The following is a 24267-nucleotide window of genomic DNA, read 5'->3' as shown; positions in this document are numbered from 1 at the left end:
TTATTTTCTAATATGACGGGATAATCCACGATCATCTCATACATTTCTTGCCCAGACCTGAATTCAACCATTTATCCAAAAAGCTGTGATCCTTTCTAATGGGAAATGCTATTTCCAGAGCTCAGTCTAGATATCAGAAATGCTCAGTTACTAGGTTGGTCATTGGTTCTAGATCTTTTCAGTGAACACATATAGGATTTTCCCTTCTTTCTTCCTTCCTTGTTTTTCTTTGGTGTGTGTGGGGGGGAGGGGGGTATGAAATAAAATATAGCATAATTTACTGTTATGTCCTATTCAAATTGAGGCTTACAGACTTTTATTTACTTTCCTCTTACATCTGTATCCCTTTTCTTCTATACTAAGTATCCTGGGTCCTCAATGACAAGAGGAATAACAAAGTTAGAATGTTATTATAATTCCTCATTTGCCTCATCTCATAAAACCCATCTGATATTCTAAGATTAACAATACCAACATTACCAACAGCAAGCAGTCATAGCGTTCTTGTTTGTTTGGCAGTTCTTTTTTTCAGTCTCTCCTTGGTTGTACAAATTATTATGTTTTGAGGGGTTTTTTTAACCATGTTCACACAACTTTTATTATAGTACATTATTATAATTGTTCTATTTTATTATTAGTTATTGTTGTTAATCTCTTACTTTGCCTAATTTATAAATTAAGCTTTATTATATAAGAAAAAACATAGTATATATAGGGTTTGGTACCATCCAGGTCCAGCATCCACTGTTTTATAGTTACTTAAAATATAGGGTTTCCCAAAAAAATGTATACACACTTTGAATAATTATTAATTCCAATGGGTTAAATCTGAAAAGAAAAAAAACATCAATTGAGCTATCAGGAGAAGTGTGTAATACATTTTGGGGGAACACCCAGTAGTTACTCTTGGGTGATTGAGCAATCAACTTAACCGAGTTTATCAACTTATGTTAGTTGTGTCGTATCATTTTTTATTTTAATAATTGAGTTATTTATTAAATATTAATTATTAACAATTTTATTTTTAAAATATTATGGTCTTATAATTATGAAAAGTAAGATATAGTTCCAATACCAAATATATAAAAGAATGAATTACAAGTCTAGCTTTAATCCATTTCCTCCATCCGATTCCCACCCTTACCCATAGGTACCTATTTTTTGTATAAAATAGGTTAATGTTAAAATAGGTATCCTATTTTATTCCTTCAACTAAGAAGCTTTTAGCCAGGCCAGTATGGCTCAGTGGTTGAGCATCGACCTATGAATAGGGAAGTCACAGTTTGATTCCCAGTCAGGACACATGCTTGGGTTGTGGGCTCGATCCCCAGTAGGGGGCATGCAGGAGACAGCCAATCTATGACTCTCTTATCATTGATGTTTCTATCTACCTCTCCCTTCTCCCTCTCTCTGAAACCAATAAAAACATATTAAAAAATTTTTTAAAAAGAAGCTTTCATATAAGCAGTCTTTCATTATGTAGTTTATTTATTTTCTCAATGTTTAAAACACGTTTTTATGCTTAGGAAAACTTATTTTTGTTCTATTAATTATATTTACACTACTATTTTTGTGTAATACTGCCCATAATTCTCTGTTTTTTGTTGTTATGGTCTGTTGCCTACCTACTATGAGCAATATTGTTATTAGCTAGTGATCATTTCTTTGCCCTTCAGTTTAAGAGTATTATTCAAGACACTGGGCTCAAGAATATTTTTCTCAAGTTTCAGTTTTAACTTCTCTTAGGTAACAGCTATTTTGACCTTAAGGACAATGACTCACTAACTCAGGGGTTTTCCATCCCAGCTCTATTAACGCTTTGAGCTGGAGAGTTGTTTGATATGGGGGACCTTCCTGTGCCTTGTAGAATGTTCAGCAGTATCCTTGTTCTCAATCAGCTACTAATAGCGTCCCCCCACCTTCACCAGCTGGGACAATTAAAAATACTTGCAGGCATTGTCAAATGTCCCTGGGGGAAAATATCATTCCCAGTTGAGAGCTATGAGATAAGTAATTTTGTATCTACTACAAGAAAACTCAAGGAAAAATTAGTGACAAGATCCTAGGATTAATCTTAATACCAACACTTAATATCCACTCTTCATTGAGAAAAAAAAATTGTATAGTTTTCACAGTTTCCATCAATTCCTTATGGAACAAAGGGAATGAGTCAATTCATTCATAGAAAACTTGGGAAAGTTATCACTTTCTTTCTTCAAGACAAAAATTAGAAGTTTATTTATCTAAAATCCTTTATTAACCATGCCCCTAACTAGAGGTGATTATTCCTCAATTGAGCAAGGCTCTACATATTGTTGGCTTCTTTATTTTCATGTCTGTAAATCAGAAAGACAACTAAACAAACTTCTTGATGACAAGGTCTATGCCTTATTTGAACTCAACTCTGGACTCTTATCACCTAGCACAATGTCTGACCAGCATTGATCAACTCTTGTTTTATTTTTTAATTAATATGAATAAACAGTATGAAAAATCATCTTACTAGACTGATGACTCCTATGGAGTAACTTTTACACAGTCACCAAACCTTGTATTTAGAAAATGATTAATATGCACTTACCCCATGCTTGCCAAGGCCATTAAAATCTAAATAATTTTAGCATATAAAAATCAGAGCAAGAAAGGAAGACTTGTATATTCTCCCACTGGTGGCTGCAAGACAATACATATGCTTCAAATATAACACCCTTTCCTCAATAAAAACAAAGTAAAAGAAATATACTGCGTTGAAAATAGCATTTAAGTTTCAACACATAGGGCCAGTCAAATGTGGGTGGTAGTGTTTTAGAATTTTTGTTGAGTCCAGAGAAGTCAAAGGAGTAAAATTGATGGGAAGCATGCCATTCAAATTCTTCTTAACGTAAAGGTAGGATTTACCTTTCCTCCAACATTTTAAGGCACAGATAAATTAAAGGTGCATCTTGTTTATAAAACACATGAGTAAAAAACTACAACAGTAAAAAAAACTCTGTACTTAATGATATACATTAGGATTTAATTACATAAAAACACTATATTCTAAACATCAGGCAACGGAATATCTGTAATTAAATTTTTATTTAACTCAAATGTAATCCACTTTTTATACACATGCTTATTACAAGCAGATAAGCATTAAAGCAAGACTTAATGAGCTAGTATACAATAAAAGAAAGCCCAGCTAGTGTGGCTCAGTGGTTGAGCATCAACCCACGAACCAAGAGGACCTGGTTCGGGCTTGATATCCAGCAGGGGATGTGCAGGAGGCAGCCAATCAATGTTGAAGTTTCTCTCTCATCGTTGTTTCTATCCCTCTCCCTCTCCCTTCCTCTCTCTCTAAAATAAAAACATATTTTAGAAAAGAAAGAAAATAGAGTGATCTGTATACCACTTACATATTATCTTGTAGACCATACATAGTACAGACCTCAACTTTTGAAAAATTTTGCCCCAAGTAAATCCAACATAAGATTTTTAAATAGCATAACCATGTAGTAATTAAATATTATTTCCACAAAATTACTTTAAAATATATTTGTTTGTATATGTGTAAAAACAAATGTAAATCTCCCGGATATCAGAAAATGTTCAACTAAAACACTTATCGTATCTGTTCACACTCCAACTTCCTCTTCATTGAACCTAGCTCTCACCTATAATTATTTCTTGTCCTTATGATGGAAAGCAATTTTAGAAAGTGATTAACACTGGCCTGCACCCATATATGATCCTCTAGGGCAGGGGTGGGGAACCTTTTTTCTGCCAAGGGCCATATGGATATTTATAACATCATTCAAGGGCGATACAAAATCATCAGCTTAAAAATTAGCTATGAAAAAGCTCCTAGATTTACTGAATTTCAATTCCTGCCTGCGGTTGCCTTGGCAGGGCCAGAACAAATGATTTCACGGGCAGTATATGGCCTGCAGGCCAGACATTCCCCACCTCTGCTCTAGGGCATCATTTACATATCCCATCATACGAGTGTGCCTTCTCAATTCTATACATCTCTATGGCACACTTTTCCTTTGGTTTCTGATGCACCATCAGATTTGTTAACTGCTAAACTGATGTTCGTTTCTTGTTCTCCTTCAAGGGACAGTGGAAGCAGAAGCAGTGTATAAACAGCTAGAAGTAAATTGGGAAAATAACATAGATTGCTACCAACACAAAAAGTAGAAAGGAGGATGCTTTTTCTTAACTGATTTTAGAGAGATGCAGAGAGATGGAAAAGGAGGGAGAGAGAAAAAGGGAGGGAGGGAGGGAGGGAGGGAGGGAGGGAGGGAGGGAGGGAGGGAGGGAGGGAGGGAGGGAGGGAGGGAGGGAGGGAGGGAGGGGAGGGAATACCATCAACTTGTTGTTCCACTCATTTATGCATTCATGGATTGATTCTTACATGTGCCCTGACCGGGAATGGAACCCACCACGTTGGTGCATCAGTCCAAGGATGCATTTTAGAAGAAGAAACTATATAATCTAAATATTATCTACCTTATTCTATATATGATTTCTATATATTATATATTATTATATTATTAGCTATCTATTCGTGAAGATCTACTTAAGACTATCAGTAAATAGCAAAGACTAAATTTTCCACTTCAAAAATTTAAATGTTTCTAAATAGATGTGCTTAAAACATAAATGATTTTTAACTTATAAATTTCTTGAAATGAACCTTCTTACTCTGAACTGCTCAATTATAAGATTATACAGTTACAAAAACTAAACATGATTCCCAGCAAAGTTCCTCACTTTTCCAAGAAAACTTCTAGGAATGGCTGACAGAATTCTTCAAGCAAGTGTACTGGAACTAGAATACTCTGGGTCCTAGGATTCCTAATAAAACTCTTCATGTCCTATATTTTCTTTCCTTGAGATGGCATTCTAATAGCATCTCTTCCAGATCCCTGAAGATAACTATCGCCCTGAGGTCTCTCCTCCTATTCTTCAGATAAAGTTCAAGTAATGGTTATAACCAAGTTGACTGGCAATCAAAGATGCTATGTTTTATTTCATTGTAAAGCCCTTTGATTATTTCTATTTGTTCACGCATTCAGATGAAATATATGGAAAGAAAAATTCAGGTAATTAACTCTTAGCATTATTTACCTTTAGTGAGCAATTAAAAGTCTACCAGTCTAAAGTAAAGTAAGCCCAACCTATTAAAATGTACAGAATCTTGCCTATCTCTTTTGCAAAAGACATTTGCCCAGGTTCTAAACTTAATCAATTTTTGATAAAAACATGTAATGAATCCCATTCACAGGAGCATGGCTGGATAATAAAAGTTGGAATCCCCATAAATTAAGATGAAATGTGCATTAAAGAAAGGACTTTCACCTACTTGAACGAAGGACTGAAGGTGTGACCTCAATTTCACTTGTTGCTTGATAAGGCTGAAAAGCTGAAACATTGTTGGTACCAAGTTCACTGCCAAATATCTCTGGACTCTGGGTGCCTGTGGAGCTAGCACTGGTGCCATCACCTCCATGATGTGGATCCTGCTCATCAAACACTGCTACCAGCTAGAAAAAAAGGTAAAGGGGATATTATAAACAAAGGCATTTAAATTACTACCATAAACTCCACACCACGTTTGACTTATAGCTATAGAGAAACAATATTGATATTTATGCACCCAGGAATGTTATGTTTTAGGAAGCAAAACTTCAAGAAATTGTCTTTCCCTGCATTTTGATGCTTTACTTTTTCATTTCTAAGTTGTGCATTTCATATTCAAAATTCTACGGGTGAAAAATAATACAAATGTTTTTATATCACAGAATGCTAAGGGAGATAGGACTGACTTAAGTCTTTTTGTAAATATTATATTAAATGGAAAACAAAAATGTTTTTGTGTATATATAATGCGTATTTGTATATGATGTACAGTATATATAGCAAAAGGTATAAGGTACCCTTCATATAAAAAGTGGATATTAAAAAGTACACATATATCTGCTCATTTTTGCAAAAGAAATATAGGAAAGATATAAAAGAAACCAATGAAACTGGTTGCCTACAGGGAGTTAGTAGGAAGAGAATGAGAGTGAGAGTGAGAGTGAAAGTGAGAGTGAGAGAGAGAGAGAGAATAGGAATGGATAATAGAGATAACAGTGCAGTGATACTATTCTGAATATTTTTCTCTAACTCTTAGAATCATAATAATCCAAATACCTAAAACAGAAATAAATAACTGAAATCAACCAGGGGGCAAGAGAATCTAAAATGTAATACAAGCCCGGCCGGGCGTGGCTCAACGAACGGTTGAGCGTCAACCTAGGATCCAGGCGATCGGGGTTCGATTCCCAGTCAGGGCACATGCCCAGGTTGTGGGCTCGATCCCCGGGGGGGGGGTGCAGGAGGCAGCCAATCAATGACTCTCTCATCATTGATGTTTCCATCTCTCTCCTTTCCTCTCTCTGAAATCAATAAAGATATATTTTAAAATTAATTAATTAAAAAATAAAAGGTAATACAAGTAAACCAAACTATGTTACCAATGAAAGAAAACCAACTGAAGATGATAGGGAAGATAAAAACTAAGTGACTTTGGAAAACTGTTTTCACCATTTACTGTAAGGCTACAGACAAAAAGAACTGTCACAGAAATAATTTTCTAGTTAGTAAATTTGTTTCTCACAAGTGTGTAGTTTAGAAATTCTCACACTACTACTACCACCTCCACTCCTAAAACCACACATACACACACACACACCCCCAAGAATGAATGAGAAGGAAAAGTATTTGGAATAATGAGGACAATGAGAGCCACGATTCTTACTGTTAGAAACAAAAGATACAAATAAGAAAATGCACTCTGTGGTATTAGATGAGAATTGGAACTCATGGTTTTTATAGGTAGGTAAGTAGTTAGACTGACAGATGAGACTGAATAGATGTTAATGCATGTGTGGTAAACAAACATGTATTTCTTAGTTCTATCCACTGAGAGGTCCTAGAAGCAATGACAACCAGTACCAATGAATACGAGTACCCAGATCTTGGTTTCTAATACCATTCTCTAATAAATGAACTAGGGCTCCTTAGAAAAATAATTCCAGAGTTGGGGGCAGATAAAATACATGATGAGCTTGGAACATCTTGTGATGCCCTCAAAAATGATGGGAGGCACATCAGAGGGAATCAGGTACCAACCTAAAGAAGCTCCCAATGGCCAAAGATGGGAAAACTTGTAAACAAGTAAACAGATTATAACCCAGAAATAAACTAAATATCTGTGAGTCCACAATGATACAAATAAATAACTGAAGAAATAAATAAATGGTGGAGAATGGACAGCTTCTCCTTATTGTAGCATTCCAATAAAATATAGAAGGAATGATGGAAATAGAAATCATCATTAGACAATCTCCACAGTATACCTGTTGCAGGTATATCTACCCAAGGATGCCAAAATTAATGGATGAGAATATAATGAAAAATAGAATATTTGCATATTTCAAAGTACCTCCCTATAAAATATTTTTAATTAAAAATTAAAAATACTACCTTTGCAGTGGAAAAATATGGCAGACACCACTTTACCAAAGTTAACATCAACTGTAATAAGATATATTATCATACATCCTCTGATAACATGCTCTGAGAAGTATATAACCATACTTCTGTGATATTCCTGCCAAAAATGAGTAACTTTAATCTAATTATGAGGAAGCATCAGACCAATCCAAATTTGGGGGCATTCTATAAAATAACGCATATTGTTTAAAACTATCAAGGTTATGAAAGTAAAAAACAGACTCATTAAATTGTGTAAACTGGAGGAGACTGAGGAGAAATAAGAACTGCATGCAACGTGATGTCCCTGACTGGATCCGGGGCTAAAAAACAACAGGACATTAGTGGAAAAGAGGCAAAGTTCAAGTAAGGGCTGTAGATTAGTTTCCTGCCTTTGATAACTGTACTATGGTTCTGTGGTATGAAAGTATAGATGAAGGATAGATATATGGAAACACTCTGTATTATTTTTGCAGCTTTTCCTAAATATAAGATTATTTCAAAATTAAAATTTTTTAAATTTCATAATACATTACAAAATACCATAAAAATTAAAATTCAATCAATTTCTTCTTATAACTAAGCAGTGGCAGCACTTCTTTAAAATCTCAAAGAGTAATAAAGAAGGAATACAGTTTGAAGGAACAATACCACCTTGGTCATTCACCCTACAATCCTATGCCTAGCAAATTAAGCTTAGCATTCCAAGGAAAGAAGAATCATGACTATACCACAAACAAACCACACTTTCTGCCTCCAACTCAAGCTTTTTCAATGCCAATATCCCTATCAGTTATAAATGACAGTAAGATAAAATTTACAGCATACGATAATCATTTATAATTGTAATTCTCATTTCACAGACAGTTTTGTCATTTTGAACAAGTGCAATTTACATAAACATATTATCAATCAATTAATAAGACAAAAAAGAAAACCATCCCACGGTCATAAAGACAGGTAGACAAACAGGAAGCTCAGAACCCTGTTGTAGTATTGTATATAATGAGCTGATTAAACAATCTGTAAGGAAGCTAAAAGGTAAGAAGAAATCAAAGTAGGATGAATAGTTGGGAAATTCAACCTTAACATAAATGGGAAAAGAACTCCTTGGCATTTATAAAAAATGAAAAGGTGTCTGTATGTATACACAGAAGATTCCATATACAGTAATAAAATCAGCCTGGGTATTTAACCACTGACTGGCAAGCATCTCCCTATATTAGTCACACATACTTTCTACTACATCAGGGATCAGTAAACTTTTTTGGAAAAAAGCCAGACAGTAAATATTTTTAGAGCTGTGCAGGCCATATAGTCTCTGTCACAACAAATCTACTCTGCTATTGTAGCATGAAAACAGCTACTGATAATACATAAATAAATGAGCATAACTATGTTTGACAACCCTATATTAGACTGCTTATCCTTTTAGTAAATTTCAATTTGGGATATAAAACTAAAAGTCAAGGTGCTTAGGTAACCCTGGTAAGCTCAACAATATCCATTGCAGGCTCTTTATAGAATTTCTATATTTGATTTGAATGTCATCAGACTTCTCACAAGGTATGTGGTTTAAAATGCATTTTGAGCCCTGGCTGGGTAGCTCAGTTGGTAGGAGCATTGTCGCGTACACCAAAAGATTGTGAGTTTGATTCTTTGTCAGGGCACATACCTCGGTTATGGTTTCAATCCCTGGATGAGGTGCTTATGGGAGGCAACCAATTGATGTTTCTCTCTCAAACTGATCTCTCTCACTCTCTCTCTCTGTAAAATCAATAAACATATCTTCAAAGTGAGGTTAAAAAATAAAATAAAAAATTTTAATGCATTTTGAAGATACTAAGTTTTGATATTTTGGTGCTTAAATGGAAGCAAATGAAATTAAGATGTTATTAACTTTAAACAGTGGTGTGCTCTCTCAACAATCAACTAAAAATAAAGATTGTAAATTACAAAAAACAAGTCTTTAAATGCCAAACATGATGGAAGAAATTCTACATATATATTAGTTTCAATAATTATCTTCAAGACTTTTAGAAAATACAAGTATTATGAAATCTGGACTGTGTCAGGAACAAATGCTGTTTGAATTTCAGTGACAGAATCACAGCTGGTGATTTGCAATATGCCAATAACATACAATTCTACAGCTTTCTTTTAAACCAAAATTTAAGTGCCAGGTGCAGATATGAAGTAATTTTGTGCTAAATTGGGAAGGATATATAATTTTAGCAAATCTACTCTACAAGTAAACATATAGTAATATAGCAAAAGAAAATGAGACCTTCACAAAAATATCACCTATTAAAAATCTCTATCATGCCCTTCAAAACAGTAAAAAAAATCTGCTTTTAAATTTGTGAAGCATGACTCAAATTCATATTTTAACAGATGGATTCTTCACTGCTGCCCATGAAGTAGACTGTTTTTGAAAGTTCACTTTTACTTTCGATAGTTATTACTTAATCTCTTCTGATCCTCTCACCTATCAAGTCTCCATGAGAAAACACAGGCTGACTTTAGGATAACACCCCTGATAACCCACATATAAATAAACTCCAAACTGGGCCACCCATTTCTTACCTACCTCAGGACGAGTCATTTTAACTTTGAAACATCAGAACCCTCCAAGAGAAAACCTGTTTTATAAACATCACACTACACTCAAACACTTATAAACCACTTAGATCAAGGGTGTCCCTTTTAATCAGTAAAAGGATGAGCTGAAGGCCCACGACTGCATGTTGCAAAGTGGCTAAGAGCATAGAATTCACAATCAAGGAGACCTACATTCAAAAACAGCTCTGATCTTACCTCTTACATGGCTGTTGGTAAATCCAGTGGTCTCTCTACCATCTCTAGGCCTTAATTTCTTAATCTCAAAAAAGAGCATGGTAGTTGTGGCAAGCAGACTAATGCCCATTACTGTCCATGCCCAAATCCCCAGAATCTGTTATCCTTTCATGGCAAAAGGGACTTGAAGGTGTGATTCAAGTTAAAAATCTTAGAAGGGGGAGATTATTCTGGATAAGAAAAAAATGAAAGCATGGTAGACACAGACAAAAGCATGGTGATTGCCAGAGGGAAGGGGGGGTAGAAGAGGGTAAAGGGGGGATAAATCGTGATGGGAGAAGACTTGATTTTGGGCTGGTAAATACACAATGCAATATACAGATGATGTATAGTAGAACTGTACACCTGAAACCTATATAATTTTATTAACCAATGTCACCCCAGTAAATTCAATATAAAAAAGAACCTTGAAAGGGGATTGTCCTGGATTGCCCACTGAGGTCATCTAACCACACTAGTGAAACAGTGGACCTTTTCCAGTGGTGTCAGAGAGAGGTATGACAATAGTTAAGGAGATACTAATTGCTGACTTTGAAAATGAAGAAAGGGACCCATGGGCCAAAAATGTAGGGGCCTTGCTGTGACAAGGAGATAAGCTATATCAACTTTCAAAAGATAACCAGTGTACATCTAGTTAGTATTAAGTTATACTGGGATGGTTGACAAACACATACTTTTACAAATTTGAACATCAGTTTCAAGAGTAACTGAAGACTGATGCAAGGCTCTTCTACACACCAATAATAAGAAGGGGGAAGAAACAGGGGAAGGAAAGGAGAAGCCTTGCTAAAAAAAATCCAACATCACAATAACCACAAAATGGAGTTCTTTTGAAGATGTACTGCATCCTCCCAACTGCTCACAGAAGGTCAGAGCAGCTTTTATATCTCATTTTACAGAAAACTGAGGCTCAGATTAATTTCACCAAAGCTGAATTATAAATAAGTACAGAATGAATCTGAGATTGGAAATCAAATCTATCTTCTCCCAGTGCTCCTGCCCCTGAACATCTAACAGCACAGCCCACTGTAGAGCCACAGACTGCGACCATCTACAAGTCTTTGAACAGGATCCTGTTCATTCTTGATTTACCAAAGGCAATAACCCACCTTAACAAATTCATGTAATTTTGATACTACCACCTAAAATTTTCTGAACACATTTGAGGGTAACCAAGAACAATACAAACAATTCCATGCTGGTGGTATCAGAAGAGCTTTTCAAAAGAATCAAAAGATCTTACAGATTCTGTCTTCATACAGGAAAATGGCAGGTGACTTAAGTAACTGCCTAAGTAAGATCTCAAGATCTCTAGACTCAGACTCACATCTCAGAAGCCACTTTACTGACACCACTCTTGAGCAATCTTTCTTTCTGTATTTGTTTATTTCTTCATGTACAGGCTAAACATATCCAGAGAAAGATTATTATTATGGGTCACATGAATGTCTTTTACATATCAAGATAATATATGGAATTATTTGACTTTGAAATAAAGACTTAACTCTAGAAAGGTTTCACATTTTTGGCCCTGGAGAAGGTCCAAAGCATATGGAAAAAAATACTAAAAATCACAATAAACCTGAAGAAACCTTTAAGACCCTCTCTTCACTTTAAGGAACAATGACTAAGACAGACTCCACTGAACCACTTGGTCTACAATATCAAAACAGAACCAGCAAGAAACACAAAAGAGAAAGAGCACTTGACTGTCGTTCTGGCGGAGAACCCTCTGCATATGTCATATTGTCAATATTCTTCCTAACACAGCACTAGGATGATGATGCTTTTGAACCCCAAAATAATGATGGCATGATGTAACACATCTCTGAGCAATGACAAGGAGATTCCATGGGCATATCTGCATGTAAATTCAACAGAAAACTCAGTAACTGTGAGAGCTACAGCACAATGCAATAAGTCTGAAAAATTAACAGTAAAAATCAAGTGGAAGACACATCTATTTTACAACTGATGTGATGCTGTTCCATAACATATAATCCTAAACTATCACTATTGCAAAAATGGCTTTTCCTTCCTATAGGTAAATCTCTGAATTTCTACAATTAGGATCACACATATCAATACCTTTACATTTTTTTGCCATTTCACTCAGGGATGTTTTTTCAAATACTTGGTAAAGTTGATCAAAGCATTTAGGTTCCTGAATTCCCCTTTAGTCATACCTTTTATAAAAGAAAATTCATTTTCACTTGCCTCCCATAAAGCACACTGGATAACCTGTGGCACATAAGAAAAAGAAAAACAGACTCTAGGATGGTTCTGTAAATGAGCATACTGTATCATCTACTCATAATGCAAGAAATCTTTACCAGTGCCATTTCAAACACCTCACATAGGGAGGGTAAGACAGTACTACCTCAACAAGCCAGGGGACCACCACCATCATATAAGTTTCCACCAGTTGTAAGTCAAAGTCACCTGTCCTACGAGAGCTAGTAGCATCCTTTAAGAAGGTAATTACTGGGTTACAAATCCCAAATAAAGGTATTATGCTCCATGTGGAAACAACTGTGAAATATATTCACCTAAGACACTTCCCAGCCCTGATGCTTATATTTCAGAGCTGCGATTTAATGCTGCTGTCTCCCAGGGTAAAACACTCTATCACCGTTCGGCCTTCAGACTGATCAGATTCCCAATTTAAGAGTTATGATCAACTAATAGCCTTGAGTATGATTTAGCTTGACAATCAGTATGTACTACATATTAATTCAGAAATAGCTATTCAGGATTAATATTCAAACATAAGCTGCATTAGCGCAATTTAGAATAGTTAAGATCTGGAACCAGCCCAAGTGCCAATCAGTAGATGAGTGGATAAAAAGCTATGGGACATTTACACCATGGAATACTATGCAGTTGTAAGAAAGAAGGATCTCTTACCCTTTAGGACAGCATGGATGCACCTGGAGAGTATTATGCTAAGTGAAATAAGCCAGTCAGAGAAAGATGAGTATCACACGATCTCACTCATATGTAGAATATTATGATCAAGATAAACTGATGAACAAAATAGATCCAGAGACATAGAAGCATGGAACAGACTGAGGGATCTCACAGGGAAGATAGGGGTGGGGGAGTGGGAGGAGAGATATTATAATCAAAGAACTTACATGCATAAATGCATAACTCATGGACACAGACAATAGAATGGGGAAGGTTTGGGGGTGGGGCAGATGCAGGGTGGAGGGGATCAGTGGGGGGGGAGGGGGAAAAGGGGGATATGTGTAATACTTTCAACAATAAAGATTAAAAATAAATATATTAATTTTTTTTAAAAAAGCTGCATTAATGAATAGTAAATAGACTCCCTCAAGAGCAACTCCTTCAATGAATGACACAGTCTGGGAATTGGGGATCTAAGTTAAATATTTTTTAATCAAAAGTCCAACATCATGTAGGAAATAAAGTATAATGAGACAAGTCAAAACCATGCATATGCACACACGCACGCGCACACACACACACCACCCTTTCGATGCCTTATTCTAAACTGTAATTAAGTACACTGCCAAAACCCACAGCCCCAAATCATAATGTTACCTGAGCTTTGGTGAGCAAGTATGTGTGAAGTGATACTTCCCATCTCTGTCTAACAAAGAAATGTCATTGCTCCCTTTACCCCCAAGCCCATGCCATCATCCTCAACTCTCCCCAGGCCCTGACCCACAGACCTAGGGATGAGTAGCTGCCAATGTGATTGCTCAACCCAGAAATACAGCACCATAATTACCACCAGGCAGTATCACTGAGTCTTGAACAGTAAAATCTTACGCTCTGATCTTGTGTGTCTGGATTTCTGCTTCCATTTGGTGAGTCCAGCAAGACAGAGTTGAGTCCCTTGGTTAGGAAGGCCTTTTTGAGTCTTTCTACCTCATCAGCCAGATAGGCAAATTAAGCTGGGGACTGTTACACTGATCTGAAAACCTTGTCACCCTCAATTCCACTTCCCACCATGCAATGAGCAAGATATAAATGTTTAAATGAGAGGAAGATAGGAGGTTTACACAAGAGGAAGGTAAGCCTCAAGTAGCAACCACATTCTCCTAGCAGCTTGAATCATAGAGCTCTGTGCTAGAGTTTGTATCAGGCTCTTTCAGGTACACTGGAGAAATCAGCCTAAGTCTTTCGTCAAGTAACACCATCTCACAGAACTGTAGGCACTGACATGTTTCCAGTCAAACCATCACTAATTCCATTGTTGAACATGTGACAAATGACTCAGCCCTAAAATTTCTTGCCAGTCAAATCTAGCGAACTATGATAATTTTTTTTTGGGGGGGGCAATCAGTAATGGAAAACTTCCCATCCTAAAATAGACATTTGAAGAATCATTTTCTTAGTTCTAAATTTTGCAAATTATGTTTAAAATTAAAAGCTCAAGAAAAGAAAAGCTGGCTATGGCTCCAATCAATCAATTAGTACTATAAAGTAGTTAAGCAGAAAACATCTCGGCGCAATGCTAGACCTAAAGATGATGCAACAGAGGTAAGCAAACCATCATCTGTGGTATTTAAAGACAAGATAATATTTTCAACTCAAAGAATGAGCCTTGTTTCCAAGGCAACTTGCCATTTGTATACGGGGCTCACTTGGGAGTCAGTAATCCCTTTAACTGTTGACTTTACAATGTGAACTAGACCCCACAGGTATACCTTAAGATTCCATCTAAAAGCATATTCAGAAAAAAAGAGAGTTTAACTGCTTTAAAAGAAGAAAAAAATTCAAATGATTCTGTTAAGTCTTTGGGGAGTTAGAGGAGTAGAAAAGGAAAAAAGTGACCTAAGAAAAGCAGGGAAGAACTGAGAGCTGCTGCTTAACAGTGATTTATCTTCCAATGAAGATACATCAAACGCACTGCTTCTATTCACTCCAAGTTCTGAATGAAAGCTCAGTTTACAGTGATACATAATATAAAGTCACTATTCATTCTAATAACCACAATCCAATAGTAGCAAAAAAATCAAAGTTCAATAACTTTGTTTTGTAAAATATAACACTAATGTTATATTACAAAATGTCTTTCCATTTAATCTGCATGCAAAAATGAAAAGTGAAATTTTCAATATCCACCTAGAGGCAGAGACGAAAAACTTCAAACATTTTCTGACTCCTTTTTTGTGACATTCATTATTTCAACACCTTCTACAAAGAGAGATAAAAGTGTCCTTGACATTAGCCTAAATTACCTTCAGTATGCAACACAATACTCATTAAATTAAGCTAATTTTAATCAACTGGAAGGTTAATTCAAAAAGCAAATAATAAAATTCTTTATAACAACTCTTCATCTGTATAACCTGTTTAGCAATGCTTTTTTAAAGAGCAAAGACAGAATAAATACTATGTGCCAATCACTTCGCCCTTGTATTTGACAAATAAAAGAAATAACTTACAAGTTAAACATTTCCCTCAATACACAAACCGCTTTAACACTGAAATTTAATGCAAATCTTTTGAAATCAAGTTCCATCTAATGGATTTACCCAAGCACAAAGAGTTTGGAAACTTAATTTTTAGGGAACTATAGTCTGAGGAAAGCTAAAGCCTGTGCTTTCCCGTCATTTTCATCTCAGAGAAAAAGGTCCCCATACATGATGTGGAACAGTGGAGGTAGAGTCACGTTTATCCTGCCATTTGCATTACACTCGACTCATTTCATTACTATGAGGTTGCTAATCTTGAATTGCTTCCCCAAGATGAGTTCAGTCTCAGAGAGCTGACTCACCAGTTGTGTAAACCTGAGCACTTTCTTCAACTGTCTAGGTCTCAGTACTGGACTGCATAGGATAGTGGCATTAATGGGGTGTGATAGCCTGATTATGATTTATAGTTAAGATTGTATAACTAGCTGTGCTTATTTCATAGTATGACGTATGATATATTGTTACAAGTTTGTCTTTTCCAGACCCTTTGTGTTCCCTTTGAATTCAGCAGACTGGTTTATGGTTGGACACAAACACACAGGACAATAAAAACAAAGTCATAAATCTAGAGGCACAGAACAGTCAGAGACATGGGCTGACCACAAGACTCAGATACCATTTTGTCCATGCATTGCCAGACTGGTCAAGAACAATAGCTGACGCCTGCAGACCTCCAAGGCTGCATGTAGCTGCATTCTGTTCCCAGCTTCACCTTACCCCATTTCCCTTTATAATCCTGTCCCTTGCACCATGCTGTAAGACAGGTTTTGGATGCTCGTATGCTCCGTCTTCTTGGCTGACTGGCCTTCTCAATAAACGCCTTGTATGATTCAACCCTGCCTCCGATGAATTGGACACAGCCACAGGCAGCCAAACCCAGCTGGGGATTTCCAGTAACAGCATGTGTTATCTTATTTAACTTTGACAAACTGCTCAGAATAGTTCCTGAAAATAGTAAGTACTCAATAAATGTTAGCTAATGCTATTATTACTTGAGAGAATTTCAAGAGATTGAGGTTATCCAAAAAGAGGAAGGTGAAGGACATTGGGATTAAGTTAAGCCATATGAACTTTTTCATGAAAAGTGTGGGCACCCTTGAATGCACACCAGCTTAACTTGCATTTATTCTGCAGAAGGTTTCAAGGATAAAGGACTAGAAGGTAAACACTCCTAGCTCGTTTGTCTAATGATAAAGAAGTCATGAGGGTCTAAACTAATGGAAAGCCAGTGGAGTGAAAAGACAATTAAAATGTGTAATTATTAAAATGCAGACTGAGACTTATTTAAAAGAGTCTAGTACATGGTGGGTGGCAGGGTGAAAGAGAGGATGAATATGAGATGTCTAGGTTTGGGGCATGGGTAGTTGGGCTGAGGGCAAGTACAAGACAAAGAAGCTTGGGACAAAAAACAATGCATTCAGTTTCAGGTAAAACTATCATCTATCCAGTATATATAATTCCCAGTAGACAACAGGGAATGAAGGGGAGTTCAAGGCTAAAGAAATATAACTGAGTGGCAGCAGCTTGTAGGTGGTTCTTGCAGCTATGAGTTTAGAAAAGTCCTCCAGTCTAAATATAGATCAAGTATGGTAATCAAGAGCAAAACCTGGATAGAGTTGCAACTGCAGGTTTCTCTTCCCTTCAGAAAAGGGAAGGTATCTTGGAGCAATGATCAGAAGTGCTACCTTAGACACAATCGGAGCATCAAGGAGCCTCTCCAATTGGCCAAGATGGCACAGCGGGAATTTCTTACACCAAGCTGCCAAAAGCTAGAAAGATGGAGTGGACCCAGCATGCCAAAAGCTAAAAAGATAACTGGACAGAAAAAAAGCCCTCCCCGCCCTATCCCTATAAGAACCCTGGCTTGAGCAGAAAGGGGAGATGGTCTGTGAGATGGGAGTCCACCATTCTCCCAGGTTGTGCAGCACCTGGATAAACCACTTTCCTTTTGCACCAGCACCAGCACCAGCCTCATAAGAAAGTTTGACTTTCTTTGCAGCAAGCAGCAAAACCTACAGTTTCAGTTACAGTAGCATTTAAATAGCACAGGAGGCATGTTAGCACTTTCTCTAGGAAAGTTACATCAATATAGGTTTCAACAAATGCGACCAATGCTAAAATAATTGCAATAAGAGGGGAGGGATATTAAAAGAATATGTATAAACTTAATTTTAGACACTCAGTATTTGTTCAAGTAACAGCAAGCAGATAAATTCATCTTCCCAATATGCTTGTCTTAACAAATGCTAATTCTATAAAAGTTCTTGATTTTCTTGTGAAAGGGTCCATTTCATTAATCTTTGTGTCTTGCCCAGGTCCTGTCTAAAAGGTACCCCTAGAAATACATGGTGGATTAACATCACTTATCATAACTATTTTGCAATCCCTTTGAAAAATGTAGGCAAGTTAATATCTTACAAGTCCTCTGGGCATTTTTCTCTAACCTCACCCCTTTGCTTACACCCAGAAAAGAAAGCTCCTTTCACAGCTTACCACAAAAGAGAAAAAAATGTTCCAAAGATATTCCATCACAGCTCCTCACCACTAATTCACATTAGTATCTATCACACCATTCATCTCAACCTGTAGTTAACACCTTTGTTCCACAAATCAGAGCCAGTGAGTAGGAATTCAGTATAGCAAAAAAACATTTAAAATATTTGAAGCTTTCACTCCCCTTTTCAAACACATAAATATATACTAAACGTATTTAAAAGCTAAGGCTGTGTTAACAATCACCCCTATAGTCCATGGAAGGAGCAATGGAGAGTACAGTACTTCTCTTCCCAACACCAATATGTCTCAAATACCAAAAAACGTGTCAAGGATCTCAGTGGAGTAAGGACTAAGCTCTTTATGTACATGAAAATTTATTTCTCTAAAGGCTATATAAAGACCTTAGAGGAAATAAACTACAGAACCATTGTTTCTCACTGATCATTACATTTTTTTATAGAAGGTCCTGAAAAAAATCTCACGATCTTTTAGACAGTGTCTATGCCAGAAAACCAACTACCACTGTAGAATCCTGAATTCAAGATTCCCTCATTCTTGGTCAGCCCTTGCAATGACCCTTCTGGTCCCTCGGAGGGCACAGTGGTCTCAGCACATCACCTTGCTGCCTTCTGAAGAAATCAATATAGTCAATACCTTGAACAGGACATAATGAATTTAAAGCATAATAGTATGAATGACCAAAGGTTTGAAAGATAAGGTGAGAGAAACAACAGTGTAACAGACAGTAAGAACAGTACCAGAAGACTAACAACAGGGAACTATCTGTAAAGCCAAGGAGACAATGGGTATTTACAGATAAAAGAGGAGACCAACTCAGACCATGACGGCTGTGGGGACCACACTCCTCATCAACATTGTATCTCTGAAATCCCCAGGGTCTAGACCAGCGCCTTAGTAGGCACAGAATAAATATTTACTGAAGGAATGAATGAATCCTCCAAAGCACCACGTGGTTCAATACACATTATATTTCAAATCTCATAGGTAAGAAAACTGCCAAACAGACCATCTGCTAAGCTTCCTCTAGTATGAGAATTCATGGGGGCAAAATGAGTATGCCATTATATTAATAAACATTCATCATATTCCTTTCAAGTAAAGGAATGGTTTAAATAAGTTTTCTTGACTGAATCTGAAATCTGTTACTTGCAATATAATTTCTATGAAAAAATAAACAAGTTCCAAATAACTAATTTTAAAATGAAGTTTTCGAACACAAACCCATTCCTAAATGGAGAGGCGGAGGGAGGGGGGGGTAGGGGAGGAGAGGAGAGGAAACAGCTTCACAGAGTAGTTTTATCAAACATTCAAAGAAGAATACCTATTCTCCTCAAACTGTTACAAAAAATTCAAGAGGAAGGAAGACTTCCAAGATCTTTTTACAAGGCCAGCATTATCCTAATCCCAAAACCAGACAAAGACACTTCAAAAAAAGAGAATTACAGGCCAATAACCCTGATGAACATAGATGCCAATCTCCTCAACAAAATATTAGCAAATAGAATTCAGCAATACATTAAAAAGATCATACAACATGACCAAGTGAGATTTATTCCAGGGATGCAAGGATGGTACAATATTAGCAAATCAATCAATGTGATACATCACATAAACAAAATGAAAGATAAAAATCATGTGATCTTATCAGTAGAAGCAGAAAAAGCATTCAACAAAATATGGCAACCATTTTTTCATTTATTTCAAATATGTCTTTTTATTGATTTCACAGAGAGGAAGGGAGAGGGAGAGAGATAGAAACTTCAATGATCAGAGAGTCATTGACTGGCTGCCTCCTGCACGCCTCCTACTGGGGACCAAGCCTGCAACCTGGGCATGTTCCCTGACTGGGAATAGAACCTCGATCTCCTGGATTGTAGGTCGATACTCAATCACTGAGCAACGCTAGCCAGGCTCCAGCAACCTTTTTTTATTAAAACTCTCAGCAAAGATGGAACAGAAGGATCATACCTCAACATAATAAAGGCCATATATGACAAGCCTACAGCCAACATTATACACAATGGGCTAAAACTAAAAAGGGTTCCCTTAAGAACAGAAACAAGAAAGGGGTGTCCAGAAATCGATGGCATTTTTATACACCAATAATGATCTCTCTGAAATAGAAACTTAAAAAAAATCCTATTTACCACTGCAACAACAACACCACAAAAAGATACCTTGGAATAAACTTAACCAAAAAGGTTAAAGACCTGTACTCAAAAAACAACAGGACATTGGAAAAAGAAATAGAGGAAGATACAAACAAATGGAAGACTATACCATGTTCACTGACTGGAAGAATCAACATCATTAAAATGGCCATACTACCCAAAGCAATCTATAGATTCAACACAATCCTATTAAAATACCAACAGCATATTTCACAGATCTAGAACAAATACTCCAAAAATTTGAATGGAACCAAAAAAGACCCCAAATAGCTGCAGCAATCTTGAGAAAGAAGAACAAAGTAGGAGGGATCACAATACCGGATATCAAGTTATATTACAAAGCAACTGTAATCAAAAGAGCCTTGGTACTAGCACAAGAACAGGCATATAGAACAATGGAATACAACAGAGAACCCAGAAATCAACCTAAGCCATTATGCTCAATTAATATTTGACAAAGTAGGCAAGAACATACAATGGAGTAAAGACAGTTTCTTCAATAAATGGTGCTGGTAAAACTGAACAAACAAGATACACAACAGAGCCAGCACCTGAAGACAATTCAATTTCTATTGGTCAAGTACACAGTTTTTCCATATGATTTTTTAGGTTATACCAATTAGCCAGCCTGTACATTAAAAACTTATTTGAAAGCAATATTTATTAACCCTGAAACTATGTTCTGTAAATCAAAACTATCTCTTTCTTCCTTCTTTTCATTTTTATATCCCACTTCCTTTAGAAGTTTCTCTATTTAAAGCAGCATGAAATTCACTACTCAAATAGCATTAGTTTTACCCTGTAGTAGTCACTCAACAAATGTGGTTTATGAATAATGTTCCTCAACACTACAGTCTTCTAAATGGGAAGTGACAGTCTTCTGTTTCCTACACCTACAGCAAGAGCTAAAGGAAGAGGCAGCCCGTGATTAGCTTTACTTTTGTAAATACCTTGAGTAAAATGCCTGTCACTTCCAACAAGTATTCCTTTGGTCTTTATCACATTCCTAATATAATTTCCTGTTCATCATTCTCAAAAGTCAACACTGAATTACTCAGAGAGGAATAATCCAGAGGAATTATCCAGAGGAATTACTCAGAGAGGAATTCTTACTTCTGGCTATGTCCAAATAATCAAACTACCCAAGCACCTCTATGGAGGATGGGCAGGAGCAAGGAACACTATACTGCAACCATCAAATAGCTACATCTCAATAGTTAAGTTTTTAAATGTTTTTGTTGGCATCCTCTAACAACAATAGAAAGTTCAATCCAATGTGTTTTTCTTTAATACATTAATTGTGACATCTTTGAAAATCCAGTACCAAAACTGATTGTAGTAGTGCTATCTCCCATGTGAGAAACCCTCTGAATTAGGAGCCTTGCTGGGATATGCTATGTGTTTGTATTGCAGCAGGACTCCGATGATTGCCTTTGACTTGAGGCGCTCGACAACAAAGCCTTCTCTAAATAATTTTCTCATCTGAAAGCTAAGATTTTATGATGAACCCCATTAAGACAAAAACAAACACAGAAGCATGGAAAAGAATGAAGAATCTCAGGGGCGAGGTGGGGGTGGGTCAGTGGGGAAAGATTAACCAAAGGAGAAAAAATACGCGTGCGCGCATAACCCATGGACACAGACAATAGTGTGGTAAAGGCCTGGGGCAGGGAGTGGGTGAAAGGTAGAAGGGGTCAATGGCGAAAAAAGGGGACATCTGTAATATTTTCAACAATAAAAAAAAAATTCATTATCCATAGCTCCTGTATTCACTTTATACAGGTGAGAATCTCTTTAGTTTTGAATCCTGACAAAATAGCCCACAACCCACAATATGAAGTCAGAAGGCTATGTGATGGGGTGAGTTGTTGTTGCTTACTTAGGTCTTCTGCACAGTGTGGAAAGCTGGCCAATCTTCGCCCTGTTGTACAGTTTTGCTTTTTCATTACATTGATGGCCATTTAGCAAAAACATTTATATCTCCTAAAATACACTGAATTTACGCACTAGTTAAACATCTACTTAGGTTCCATTGTTACTTTTAAAATTATCCTACTGTCCTCAAAAACAAACAAATTTCATTGAAACACTCTAGTCAGAAATTTTATTTTATTTTTTCTTAATATATCTTTATTGATTTCAGAGAGAGGAAAGGAGAGGGAGAGAGAGAGACAGAAACACCAATGATGAGAGAGTCACTGATCGAGCCCGCAACCCGGGCATGTGCCCTGACTGGGAATCGAACCCCGATCGCCTGGATCCTAGGTTGATGCTCAACCGCTGAGCCACACCCAGCCGGGCTCTAGTCAGAAATTTTATTTCAAAAACTGAAATCACTGTGTGTCCATCTTTTGGTGGGGATGCTCTTGCACTTTTTCTCCTTCTGTGTGTGAAGTGGGCTATGGCACTCTGACCTCTCTGTAAAAAGGATCTAGTAATGGAGACCGGACAGCACAAATATCTGAGCCAGTCCACACTTCCACTTCTTCTGGATGATCCTGCCCACACAGTTCAATAAGCAGATACCATCCATCATACAAAAGTACATGCCTGCCACCTAGAATCACACTGCCTTAAATCAATGTTGCCAATGATGAACTAATAAAGCAAAAACTTTGCTGGACCTTTTCATATCTAAGCCAACTTAGTTTTTTTAAAAAATCCCTCAAGTTCTATGAAATAAACCATGGTTCATTTGCTGATTCCTTAAATGAACAGTTGGAGTACCCATATATCCATCTATACTGGACACACAGATGCTCAACAAGGAAGAGACAGTCCTTGTATGTCACCATATAACATGCAGATCACTGCCAAACACTGTCCATCTTTCATGTATTGAAATCTATACCACATAGAGAAATTAAATCCTTCCTTTAAAAAACACATATTACAATGCAACATTAAAAATTTCAAGAAAATCATGTCCACAGAGTATCAAGGAAGAAAAAAGTCTCTCCTCAGGGCTTGTGTATTTTACAATCACTCCATATTTGAAGATAATTAGGATTTTCTTCCAACTCAGAAAAAAAAAAATCTTTGCTGTGCTTTTTTAATTATAGGTGTTAAAATAAAACAAGAGGAGTATAATATTAAAAAGCTTCACTTCAAAAACAGAATTTTTTCCATTATTTAAATAATTTACTAATTTTTCACCTATTCATTATTCTTAAGGACACCATGTCTATACTATCCCAATCTAAAACATCACAGGATGATTTACTGTATACAACAAAGGCCCTTCACTTTAGAAGACAAACAAAAATTCTACATAATTTTACGCATGTCAATTTAATGCTGTGAGTACTACAGAAATTCTTTCATGTTTATCTAGCTCTCCTGAGACCTGGCTATTGAAAAACATGTTAGAATTGAATATCTTCTTCAAAATGCATGTAAAAAGAGTGGCTCTGAATCAACTGAAGCTATAAAAGGAAGTCTCATGTAAATTACATAACATGAAATTTCAAAGTGACATAAAGTTTGCATACACACATCTCTAAGGGGGTAAGAAAGAAACATACCATGTTCTGAGGTCTACAGCTGAGTAGGTAGTTTTTCCAAAAGCCTGATGGGATGATAGAATCATGGCTACCAGCACCCACAGCCCCACACATGGAAGTCAATTATTTTTAAGTGACTAACAACAATCAAACAACTGCAATACCTTAAAAGTAACATATCACATACAAATAGTCATTTTTTAACCTACTGAGAACATTCACTCACTCAAATGTACATGGGTAACA

The 24267-nt window shown here is 36.5% G+C and overlaps 1 protein-coding gene across 11 annotated transcripts in view; it reads right to left on the bottom strand.

The window, feature by feature from the left end:
• PARD3 (par-3 family cell polarity regulator) overlaps positions 1-24267 on the bottom strand; it is a 725159-nt gene that overhangs the window by 462366 nt on the left and 238526 nt on the right. For all 11 annotated transcript variants that reach the window (XR_013998161.1, XM_081128409.1, XM_081128408.1 and 8 more), the window contains exon 3: positions 5348-5528. Coding sequence is in view for 10 of the 11 variants with exons in the window: in XM_081128409.1 (XP_080984535.1) it covers positions 5348-5528 (181 nt within the window). In the remaining variant the exon portion in view is untranslated. The remainder of the gene's footprint in view (positions 1-5347; positions 5529-24267) is intronic.

The sequence above is a fragment of the Miniopterus schreibersii genome (genome assembly GCF_964146895.1).
Source record: "Miniopterus schreibersii genome assembly, chromosome: 1".
In the NCBI taxonomy this organism is placed as follows: domain Eukaryota; kingdom Metazoa; phylum Chordata; class Mammalia; order Chiroptera; family Miniopteridae; genus Miniopterus; species Miniopterus schreibersii.
Note: the sequence above shows the minus strand (reverse complement) of the source record. Positions and strands in the feature narration are given on the sequence as shown.